The sequence below is a fragment of the Echinops telfairi genome, unplaced genomic scaffold (assembly GCF_000313985.2).
Source record: "Echinops telfairi isolate 266 unplaced genomic scaffold, ASM31398v2 ScPeMD7_7457;HRSCAF=8495, whole genome shotgun sequence".
Lineage (NCBI taxonomy): Eukaryota > Metazoa > Chordata > Mammalia > Afrosoricida > Tenrecidae > Echinops > Echinops telfairi.
In genome coordinates, this window is record NW_022111357.1 from 10715539 (window position 1) to 10728096 (window position 12558).

Genomic DNA, 12558 nt, shown 5'->3' on the forward strand with positions numbered 1-12558 from the left:
CCCGGCATCGTTGTTGCCTTCTGTTATTCTCCCTGGTCATCCTGGCCCCGGGCTGGCCCCTCCGCCTGCGGCCCATCCTTCACACTTTCCGATAGTCCCTTCTGATTATTCACACTGCTCCACTCCAAACCTTCCTCCACTCCCCAGAATCTGCCCAGTGAAGTGCAGACCTCTTGCTTTTTATTCCCCTAAAGACCCGCAGGCTCAGAAACCCACAGGGGCAATCAGAATCAACTCAACGGCAGTGAGCTTGGGTTTGGTTTGAAGCCAGTGCTCAACTCCTCAGTGGTGGTACAAGAGCAGCCACGGACAGCATGCAGATAAGTGGGCATGGCTGAGTTCCTGTCAGACTTGTTCACAAAAACAAGCAGTGGGCTGAATTTGACCCGTTGGCAGCAGTGTGTTGCCTCCTGGTCCAGAAGATTCTTTGAGACATCTGATCACATAATTTGATAATCAGCTCTTGTGAGAAGTCTGCACCACAACTCCTGATGCCTACGGTGTGCCAGGGTCTGTTCTAGGTACTTGACATGCACCAACTCATGTCAGACTCCCAACAACATTACACTCCATGATTACCTCCACGCTAGAAAGGAGAAAGTCGAGGCTCAGAGAGGTTAAGGAACTTGCCTAAGATCACACAGCGAAGTGGTTAGATCTGGGACTCACCCCAGCCAGGCTGGCTTCAAAGGCCACACTCTTCGCCCCTATGCTCTCCCGCCTCACCATGTTCCAGCGAGGCATCAGGTAGGTGACAAAAGGACCAAGACTTATCATCTCAAACCTTCCAAGCTCTTTACCTGGATCCCACAAGGTCCTCAGCCGATGTAAAGTAGTCTGAGGCAGAACCGGGCTCAGCCTGGATGCAATCCTCCCCACCACCAGCCCCTTCCTGGGGCAGGAGACACCAGCTGACTGCACCACCTCTAGGAAGTACTCATTCCCACTGTACCCACTGTCACTGAGTTCATTCTGACTCAGAGTGACCCTGTGTAAGATTTATGAGACTGTCTATCTCTATCAAAGCAGATAGCCTCAGCTTTCTCCCACAGAGTTGCTGATGGGTTTGAACCACCGACCTTATGGTTAGCAGCTCAATGCTCTTCACTTGTAGAGCACATAATTACACCATCTGTAATGGGCAAACATTTCTTTGAAGGGCAGAGCCAGCCTCAAAAATGACTCGCATCACTGGTGATGGCAGCCACTGATGTAAACCACATTTGACAGCATGTGACCCCTGAAGTGGGAGCTCATTCCCCAAGTTGACTGCTTCATACTTGGCCTTACAGGCCCCGGTGTCCATGCTCTGATGCTTGCCTCCCCCCCCCGCCCCCTGCTTGGGTGTCTGCTTAGAGCCAGGATCTCATAATGACTTATTAACTGACACGCAGATCACTGGCACTCACTGAGACAGGAGGGATGGCAGCACATGAAATAAGCATGATGAAAGAGGCATTGTTCACAGTGCAGACACCCCATTTAAGCCCCCTAGATGAATGAAGATACAAACCATCACCACAGACAGAATTACTGCACACCTGCTATGTGCCCAGTACCAGGAGAACTGCTGCCCACACGTGAGCTCACATGCCTGACTAGTGGACACCAAGTCCATGCATCAGACCGTGAGAGCTGAAGGAACGCGAAGAAGGTAGAGAGAGGCTCAGGCTCAGACTGGACCTGGCAGGAGAGCGGAAGTGATAAGCTCTGTCCAGGAAATACTGTGAGCTATACACAGAAGGGAGACCCTGGGTGGGACCAGTGGTTAGCATGAAAGGTGGCAGGTTCAAGTCTACCCAGGGGTACCTAAGAAGAAAGGCCTGGTAATCTATTCAAGAAAAATCAACTGCTGAAAGTTCTCTGGGCAAAAAGCTACTCGGAAGGGTATGGGATCACCATGAGTCAGAATTGACTTGATGTTAACCGGACCCTGAACGTGGAGTCCTTGGGTGGTGCAGACAGTAAATGAGCTAGGTGCCTCAGAAGAAAGGCCTGCCTATCTATATCTGAAAAATCAACCACTGAAAATCCCTATGGAATATAGTTTTACTCAGACGTGCACAAGGTTGTCATGAGCTGGAACTGATTCAGTGGTACTGTTCACAAATAGGGTAAAAAATGATCAGGCTGATGGTTTTGAACTGCTAGCCTTGCCGTTAGCAGCCAGACTCGTAATCCACTATACCTTCATAGCTCCTTTTTGAATCGTTGTGAAAAAAATCCTAAAATAGTTACCTTCTAGCCCTTTAAAAGAGGTTTGACCACCTCTGTCTTAGATGGTAACTACCATGAGGTATCCAAGATCTTCCCAATGAGTCTGGAAGGTGAGTTCTGGGGACAGTCTAGATCCTTTGGCAGGTAGGATATGGAAAATGTTCTCCCACAAACATCTGAGCCCAGGCATGCGCTGACCTGCAGACAGGCTGTAGAGGTACAGAGGCAGTGAACCTTGACACCTGGAATCATGGTGTAGTGCAAGAGCAGATAAATGAAACTCTTGGCACACCAACTGAGCCCTGGAATGAAGTGAGGGGAAGGTGCTAGGCAAGGAGCATCTCCTTGGTCCTAGGGAATTGGGAAACACACTTGACGAGAAGAAACAAGCGATATGGAGGGAAGCGTCTATGCAAGACAAACTGGCAAATGAGTCTTTCAATTATTTCCAACAATATTCTTCTTGAGTCTTTGGGGTTTTCTATGTAGCATGTGCAAGTAGAGGGAACTTTACGTTTGCCTCACCAAACTGGATGCCTTTGATTTCTCTTGGTTATCTAGTAGTTCTAGCTAAGGAATCCAGCACAGTGTTGAATAAGAGTGGTCATAAAGGGCATCCTTGTTTTGCTTCCTTTCACAGGGGGAATGCTTTCAGTTTCTTCTCACTGAGTAAAATGATGGCCACTGGTTTTGCTCTTAAAGGCCTTTAGCATGCTGAGGAATGATGCCAGGGGCTTAAGTGGAGAGCAAATGTTTTGAGAATGATGAGGGCAATGAATGTACAAATGTGCTTTACACAATTGATGCATGTATGGATTGTGATAAGAGTTGTATGAGCCCCTAATAAAACTATTTTAAAAAACCTAAAAATAAAAAGAACAAATGAAAAGAAAAAACATGAGTTCAAAAGTTTTCTCTTCTTTTCCATATTCTGGAATTGCTTGATTGGAATGACAACTCGTCTCTGAATGCTTGGTAGAATTCCCCAGTAAAGTCTGCTGATTCTAGACTTTTTATGTTTTTGGCAGGGGAGAGGTGGTCGAAGGAGTTTTTTAATGACCTGCTCTGTTTCTTCTTTAATTGTGGTCTGTCGAGGTTTGCTATCAGTCTGTTTTAATTTAAGTAGGTAGTATGTTTGAGGAATTTGTCGATTTCTTCTAAGTTTTCAAATTTGGAGTTGAATGTGCAAAGGCTTTCTGGAGTCCAGTCCTTACTAGAATTCAGTTATTCTTTTTATTTCACTTGGTTCTTTTGTGATGCTGCCCCTTTCTGTTATTCATGATTCTGCATCTTTTACTTTGTTAAGTTGGCCAGTAGTCTCTCAATTTTGTTAATTCTTTCAAAAGAACCGATTCTTTGTCTTGTTGAGTTTCCTGTTGTTCTGTTCTCTGATTCATTTATTACTACTCTGTTCATTATCTTTTTTCCCCCCTTTGGTTGCTTGAGGTTTATTTTGCTGCCCTTGTTCTCTGCCCTTGTTTTCCTTGTTGAAGATGTTGGTTTAAGCCGCAGGGGTCCTCAAACTTTGTAAACCGGAGGCCAGTTCACTGTCCCTCAAACCCGTTGGAGGGCCAGACCATAGTTTAAAAAAAAGCTATGAACAAATTCCTATGCACACTGCACATATCTTATTTTGAAGTAAAAAAACAAATGGGGCAAAAACACCCGGCGGGCCGGATAAATGTCCTCAGAGGGCCACATGTGGCCCCCGGGCTGTAGTTTGAGGACGCCTGGGTTAAGGTGTTGAATTTCGTTCTTGGTTCTTCTTTGTGTGTGTGTGTGTTTATTGCTATAATTTACCCACTGAGCAGCACATTTTTCTGTATCCCAAAGGTTTTGATGTGTTGCATTTTCATCCTCATTTGTTTCAAGGAATTAAAAAATGTCCTTCCTTATTTTTTATTTACCCAGGAGTTTTTAAGCAACTTCCATTGTTTTTGATTCCCCCCTTGATCTTCCTATTGTTGAGTTACAATTTTATAGTATTGTGATCTGAGAAAATATCTTGATGCTTTGAAATTTGTTAAGGTTTGCTGAGTGGCCAGACATATGGTTGATTATGAAAAAGATACTCTGTGCATTGGAAAATAAGTCTATTGCACAGTTGTTGGGTGTAGTATTCTGCCTGTGTCTAAGAGGCTAAGTTGATTAATTGCGTTGTTTATTTCTTTTGGGTCTTTACTCTTTTTGTCCAGTTCTGACCACCGTGGAGAGTGGTAGATTGCCTCAAACTCACTACCATCCAGTCTGGTAGGACTCGTGGCAGCCCTACAGAGCAGAGTAGGAGAGCCCCTGTGTATTTCCCAGACTATCACTCTGTACGGGCCAGAAAGCCTCATCTCTCTCCCACAGAGATGCTGATGGTTTCAAACTGCTGGCCTCGCGGTTAGCAGTGCAATGCACAGCCATTATGCCATGCAGACTCCTTGGGTGTATTGAAATCTCGTACTATTATTATAGTCTCATCAATTTCTTTCCTCAACTATACAAGGCTGATTAATATGTTTTGAGAGTCTTTCATTGGGTGCATAGATATTTATTATAGTTATATCATCTTGTTCAATTATTCCTTTACACATAATATGATGCCCTTCTTTGTCTCTCATGATGGATTTTTGTCTTGAAGTCTGTTTAACCTGAGATTAATATTGTCAGACCTGTTTTTTTTTATTGCCATTAACTTGATGTATTTTCCCCAGCCTTTGATTTTTGAGTCTATTTTTTTCCTTTTAATGTATGCTTATTATAAGTATTATACTAATGAATCCCATTTTCTTATCCATTCCCCTACTCTCCGTGTCTTGACTGGTGTGTTTAATCCATTTATATTCAATGGCATATTGACATGTATGAATTTATTACTGCCATTTCCCCCGCCATTTCCCCCTATTTATGTATTTCCTTATTCAATCTGGACCCACCACCAAGACAGACAGAAAGCCAAGGGTTTTTTTGTCCTGGTAAATTGTTCAAGGTCTATCAGTGTATGCAGTATTGCTGTCATGTTGCTCTGTGTGTGCATATTTTGTTTTGTTTTGTTTCAGTAGTGTTGTTGATTGCATTCTTTACACTGAGTTCATTTTGTTTGTTCTAATCCTTTTTATCCCTTGCTGTTATTTTTTTTTCACTAGATCTTTGTGATTTTCCACATTTTTTTTAATCGTTTTATTAGGGGCTTATACAACTCTTATCACAATCCATACATACATCAATTGTGTAAATCACATCTGTACATTCATTGCCCTCATCATTCTCAAAACATTTGCTCTCCACTTAAGCCCCTGGCATCAGATCCTCATTATATTTCTTTTTTTCTTTTTTTTTTTTTTAACATTTTATTAGGGGCTCATACAACGATTTTCCACATTTTTATCTTGACACGATTTTCTCATTTCTTTGAGGTTGCTTTGTTTTTTAGGATTTTCTTGCCAAGTTTAAAAGTCTGTTCTCTCTTGAGAGAGACTTGATGTCCTCTCTGTATAATGTTTTGTATCTACACTATTCCTTCTATTACTATGATATTGTCTTCATTGCAAAATATCACTGGCTCCCTATTTTTGGCCTAAGTTACTTTTATGTTGCTTATGGGTTCATTGGGTTGATTTCTGGGTGATGGTTCTTGTATGTTGATCTTGGGTTGATGTCTGCTGTTGTTAATATTCTATCCAAAGAATTCCCCTTAGTTTTATAATTTTGGTCTTGTTTCTACATATTCCTTTTATTGCATAATCCTTTCTACATAATCCCTCATTATCTGGAAATGTCCTTATTTCTCTCTCTTATGTGAGAGATAATTTTGGTGGCTATAAGATTCTTAGTTAGTTTGTTTTCCATCATTTTATATGGCATTCCATTGCTTTCTTGTTTGCATGGTTTCTGCTGAAACATACAAGTTTATTTTTATTGATTTTCCTTTTTAGATAACTTTTCTTTTTTCTTGACTTACTCTCAGAATTCTTTCCTTGTCCTTGACATTGGACAGTCTGACTATCATATGTTGTAGTAATTTCCTTTGGGGGGGGTTCTATTCTGTTTGGTCTTCTTTCAGCTTCTGACACTGTTATTTTCTCCCCATTTATGTGTCGGTGAAATTTTCTTCTAGCGGTTCCTGGACTCTTTGCTTGTGTTTCTGTTGGTTTCTTTGTTTGTGTTTTCCTGTTCTTGAATGCCTATCAGGCCTATGTTATGCTTCTTGCAGTGTCACACGTATTTCTTAGACTTTCTTGGATGTTTCTGCTGTATTTATTGATTGTTCTTTTCATAGATTGGTACTGCAATATTTGTCTTCAAGCTCACTAATTTGGCCTTTCATTGCTTCGTTTCTACAGCTTGACTCTTTCAAAGTGTTGTCAAATCCTAATGTCCTTAATCTTCTTAATTTCTATTTGTTATTTTTGTAGCTTCTGATTTGTTTTGTTGGTCAGGTGGCTCTTGTAAGGTTTACTGAGTTTTTTAGGTGTTTTTACCATAACTCCCTCAATATTTTTCTCCATTCATCGAAAGTATCTGAGAATCACTCTTCTGAATTCCTTTCTGGTAGTTCCAATGTATTTTCTTCCTCAGAAGGGTCTCTTGATTCTGTATACTGGTCACTTGTTTGAGCTCTTCCATCTTGCTTTTTAAAGTGAAATCATCTGTTGTCTCCAAGACATTGCGGGAGGTTTTTAGTTTGATTTTTTCTTCCATTTTTGATCAGGTAGTTATGGAGTGTGTGGAGGCCCTTGCCCATTAACTGTAATTTTTGAAGGTGCAGGGACAGCTGGTTCATGTGGAGACAATGGATTCATTAAGTGGAGCAATAAATAAATAATAAAACAAAAGCACAACACACCTGAATATCAAGACCAAGTAAACAACACACGCACGCATGCACGCGTGCACACGCACACAACCAACAACTGCTTTCTCCTTCTTAGTTCCAAGCCTGTGCCTGGCAAGATCTGCCCAAGGTGTTCACAGTAGGAGTGCATCCTCAGGTGTGTAAGGGTGGGAGTTAGTGGCATTTCTGGTCAACAGAGAGTTGTGTGGAGTTAGAATCACTTCACCCCAGTTGGCCAGCGTCTCTCTGTGCTTTATCCAAGCCACAGGAGCATGGGGGAAGGGGGGAAGCAGAACACCAGAACCAGAACTAGCCACTGCTTTTTAATCCAGACCCCTGTCTTGAGGCTAACTTGTCATTGCCAGGGGCATTGTTCTGACCTTTGAGGTGGTAGTTGTTTATCAAGACAAAAGTAAGAAGATAGGAATGGGTGGACACACACACACACACACAAACCCTAGCTAACCCTACAGCTGAAGAGCTACTTTCGCCCTAGGCCATTGCTGAGCGTTAGCACCTTCCAAGGAACTGTATGTAGGCAGAGTAGTAGGGCACACCTTCTACCTGAACCTGCATGAGAGTGTCTGGGTCTGCGTGCCCTCTGACCCCCAGGGTACCTTGGGGATGTGGTAAGACTCTGCTTCCCTTTTGTTAGCCTCCCATGCTGTGTGGCAGTCTTGTCAGGGCTGCCTCTCGTTCAGGGATGTAACACGAGGGGTGCAAAGGTCGTCTGGGACTAGATTGGGCCCTGAGTATCCCTTCATTCACCCTCCAGGTGTGGGAACAGGGGTGTGGCCTACCTCTCTCGTAGTCATGTGCTTCAGAGATTGTTCTGCACTGTGGGAATGGTTGCTTTGCTCATGGTTGGACAGATGAGAACTCACCGTTCCCCTTGATCTCTCTGTGTGGGTTCTGCCCTTTAATTTTCACTGTTGGTTTTTAGTTCACTATTTTTATTTCCTCAGAGACTCGGGGCTCCAGGTTTTCCCTATATATTGATTTTTTTCCCCACTTCTTTGTTGGAGAAGGTCAGTGTAGCATATCTGCCTAGGCCTCTGTCTTTACCAGAAGACTCCCTACTCACTATTGACAGTGTGCTGCATCTCCTGTTTCTAATCCATCCCAATCACCTTCCCTCATCTAGAAGAGTCCTTGTTGGTGGTGCGTGCCATCGAGTCTGGCTCATAATGACCCCATGTGACAGAGTAGAACTCTCCCGTAGTGTTTTCTAGAGCGCATTGTTTACAGAGAAGATTGCTGGTCTTTTTTTCCTACAGAGTGTTGGATGGGTTCAAACCTCTAACCTTTCAGTTAGCAGGCAATGGCATAACCATTGCACCATGAAGGACCCTTACTGTCATTGACCACTTGGCTTTCAACCCACGCTCAGGGGTGTTCCTTCTAGATCACAAATGTGATGTCACTCCTTTGCTTAAATGTCTTCCTGTATTTCCCTTTTGCCTTGAGGACAAAGCCTCAAATCCTTCATAACCTGGCTTTTTCCTCTTCTCTCGATTTTTCACCTTTCGCTTTTCTCTCACTGAAGCAAACACCAAAAGCAGTTGCTTGCTTTTGACTGAGTCTAACTCCTAGCAGCACCATGTGTTTTTCAGAGCAAGCTGGTGCTCCCTGGGTTTCCAGCACTGTGGCCTTTCAGAAGCAGCTCACCAGCTCTTTCTTCTGAGCCACCTCTTGGTGGGTCCAAACTGCCGACCCTTTGGTTAGTCGTTGACCACTTCGTTATTTGTGCCGAGAAGTCTCTAGACAAGTCATGCCATGGACGCTTTCTGCCTGTCACCTGCTCTGCCCTCGGGCTAATTGCTACACCTGTGCTACCCCCTTGGTATCTACTTGCTGGGCTCAAGTTCATCTTTCAGCCTCAGCCTGGCCTTCATTTCCTCCAAGAGGCTCTTACTCTTTCTCCCAGCCACCAGCAATCACCTGCCTATAGATCCAAGGATGTGCTCACAAGGTTCTTATTTAGCGACTGTTCTCAGTGACTTCCAAGTTGGCTGCAGAGAACCCTGCAGCAGTGCGTGCGGGTCTATGAATGACGGCAGCAGACTTTTCTTCCGGGGGCTCTGGAGCACCTTGGGTGAGGCTCAACTGGCACCCTGTCAGTACGTGGTGCCAGGTGGTGAGGTGTGGACAGAAAGAAGCTTCAGAAGGTGTCAGCCACATCTAGAAGAGCCTATCTACAGAAATGCAATAGTCCTTACTGTTGAAAAAGATAACGAAGGAGCAAATACAACTTCCCCCTGGGGGAATGAACAGCCTCACCAGGTTGCAATCAGATTGAAGCGCTCAAAAAGAGACCTAGAGTAAGCAATAGGAGTGGGTGTCTCTTATGCGTCCTTTCTTCATGAATGGCCCCACTGCACAGTTACCTGATTGCCCACGTCAGAAACCTACAGTCATCTGAGGTCTCTCCTTTTCCATCACCTCCAGTGGCATTACCAGGCTTGGTAACTCATGGTAGCACCTCCCCACCCATGGACCTTCTCCTACACCAGACCAGACAGAATGCAAGTTAGGTTCTGATGAGCTGACCCTGGTGTATTTCTGATATAAACGGAATACCTCTTTTATTATTTATTACCATTGCATTTTTATAAACCTGGCACTGTCTTGAACAGCAAATCATGAAGCTAAACATCTGCAAGTGAGCATCTGAGAATGGCGATGTTGGCAAGTTGCACACTGTGACAGTACTAACGATGTCCCCCCCAAACAAACCCTTTTGGTAGAGGATGGATGTGATACCATGAGTGAGGCCATTGCTCACCCCCATCTGTTCCATCACTGACCCCTCAGTACCACTAGATCCGGGCCCTCTCCTCACCCTTATTGCTGCTTCTTGGGAAAGGACCCTCTAAACTCCACAAGGCGTTGGAACCGAGCTCGCTGACTGCGGTCTCACTCTGGTCATATCACTTTTCATGGTAGCAGCCACACCTGCCTGCCATCGTCACCTCACCACCCTTCTGCTCCTCCCTCACGATGCACCCCTGCTCCTCCCTGGGGAGGTCACAAAACCCTTCGGACGTCTCAAGTTCTGGGTCTTCCTGGGTCAACTCCTTGCCCTGAACGCCCAACCATGATGGTCTCCCCGGCAAAGGCAGCTAACAGGTGCACTCCACCAACGTTTGTAGACCTGCCCCTGACAGACCTTCTACAATGTGTGCTTCTGGGACATTTCCTCACAGCCACAGCTTAAACCTTGGACAGCTGATTCCTTCTGAGAATATCTCCCTCCCTCTCCCAGCACCTCTCCTTGGCCTGATGGAGTCTCCTGAACCTGTCAGAACGCCCTCCGTCTCCACACTTCGCCTGGCCTCCCTTCCCTGTTGCACCTTGACTTGTTGAGACATCCCCTCTGTACTCACTCAGCCCCGTTCGTCCATTCCCTCACCGACGGGTCTCCCTCTTGGTGGCACAAACAGTTAAGCATTCCATTAGATTGGCAATTTGAACCTCTCCAGAGGCACCCCGGAACACAAACCTAGCGGCCTCCTTCCAAAAGTACATAACCTTGAAAACGCTGTGAAGCCCAGTTCTACCCTGCAATACATGGGGCTACACGAGTAAGGGTCGCCTCGAAGCTCTAGCTGTGGTCGGGGTCACCTGCTCACGTGTCTGCCCCCCTGCTCACTGAGGGTAGGAAGCATGACTTGCCTGCAGATGAAGCCCCGCTTCTTAGCCTGGCATGCAGTGAGTGCTTCGCCAATATTTGTGGAAGGCAGGGCTGAACCAAGTTACGAAGGAGGAGTCTTGTGGAAATCTGCTCTCTGAAACTTTCATCTGCTCACCACGTAAACAAACAAGGAGGATGGAGAAGCCAAGTCAGAAGTGCGGCTGAGAGAAACTTCAGCAGGTCCCTCGGGGCCAGAGAGCTGAGATTCCACATGTGGCCTGAAAAACTGCCACAAAGCCCACAGGGACTTCTGGGCCTTAGAGCGTGAAGAAAGAGTCTAATCGCCTTGCAGTCAGACAGATGTGCCCGTCGTTGCCATGGCAGCGCTCAGAATTGGCCAGATGTGCGTGCCATCAGCGTGTCTGGAAAACTAGAGGCGCCTACGACAGCAGGGCCGGCAAAAACATCCCTCAGACTCCCGGCGGTGGCGTGGGAGGGGTCGGCCTGTCTTGGAGGGTGCTGTCCCCGGTGATCCCAGCCCTCAGGACCCAGAGCCTGGAACCTTCTGACCAGCCTCCAGGCTTTGGGTGCCATCCTCTGTTCCTTTTACATCGAGGAGAGCCCCTCCCCACCGCCCCCGCCCGGCCTCACCCTGCGCTCCCTCCCTAGGTGATCAAGCTTGCCTTTGAGGAATTCGACTTGGAGAGGGGCTATGACACCCTGACGGTCGGGGACGGTGGGCAGGACGGGGACCAGAAAACCGTTCTCTACATGTAAGTGAAGTGGTGCCCACGGTCGGGGGGTGGGATGGCGCGCACCCCTAGGCTGTGGGAGGTGGGAGTGGGCCCCCCCTCCCCGCGATTTCCCTGATGCAAAGGCAGGTTCAGCAGCACAACTGACTTCTGGGCCAGTCCCTCCACCTCTCTTTGTGCCCTAACCAAGGGAAGCAGACAGCTGGACCCACTTCCCCCCAGAAATGCAAAACCTGAGCAGGTTCTGGGGGAACTGACTCTGGGGCAAGGGGAGCGAGAGTTCCCCAGTGAGCCTGGAGCTGCCGTGTGCTTCTGTGCAGTTTCCACTCCCGCCAACCACAGGCTTTCCTCGGGCGGCATAGTCCCCGCCCAGCCTGACTCCACACACACCCTGGAAGTGGTTGGTAAGCGCCCTGCCAGACTTGACACCTGACAGACGCAGTGCGCATTTCGGAGCTGGAGACAGAGAAGTTAGTGTGACACAATCTAGTCCCTGCTGTCAAGTCAAATTGGACCCAGAGCGACCCTATAGGACAGAGTAGAACTGCCCCTATGGGTAGAGCAGGTGTCTGCACAGGCAGCTTGGCCCCTCACCTGGAAGGAAAGGCCATGTCCTCTGAAAGCAATACCCACGCGGCCCACTAGAGGGCGTGCTTCTGCCCAGGTCTGCTCTGCTGTGAGGGTCATGGAGATCAGTCTTGGGGCATATAGACACTCCCAAGATGACATTCGCATGCTGCCATCCCTGCCCCTGAGGAGGCCTGGTGGGAGTGAAAGGGTTCAAATCCCCCGACTGCTCACAGAAAGTTGGGTGCTTTGAGCGCCCCAGCGACTCTGTCGGAGAAACGCCCTAGATGATACTCTGTTCCCAGGAAGACAGCAGCCTTGAAAGCCCGGGAGCAGCTCTACTCTGTCCTCTGAGGCCGCTGTGAGCCGGACACAGCGTGGTGGCACGCAGCAGTGACATCTGATGCCCTGAGCAAAGGAGAGTGCAGGTCTCTCTCCGGAAGCCAGGGGTCTGCGAGGTTGGAGCCTCGGGAGAGGAACCGAGCCCTCCTCCCAGCAAGTGGAGCACATGCTGCTTGTTCCAGAAACACAGTGGGGCCCGAAACACCCTACCCTCCAGAGACCTTGGT

At 46.8% G+C, this 12558-nt stretch overlaps 1 protein-coding gene across 1 annotated transcript in view; it reads left to right on the forward strand.

The window, feature by feature from the left end:
• CSMD2 (CUB and Sushi multiple domains 2) overlaps positions 1 to 12558 on the forward strand; it is a 734077-nt gene that overhangs the window by 365804 nt on the left and 355715 nt on the right. The window contains exon 12 of the mRNA XM_045298912.1: positions 11340 to 11443. Within this exon, the coding sequence (XP_045154847.1) occupies positions 11340 to 11443 (104 nt within the window). The remainder of the gene's footprint in view (positions 1 to 11339; positions 11444 to 12558) is intronic.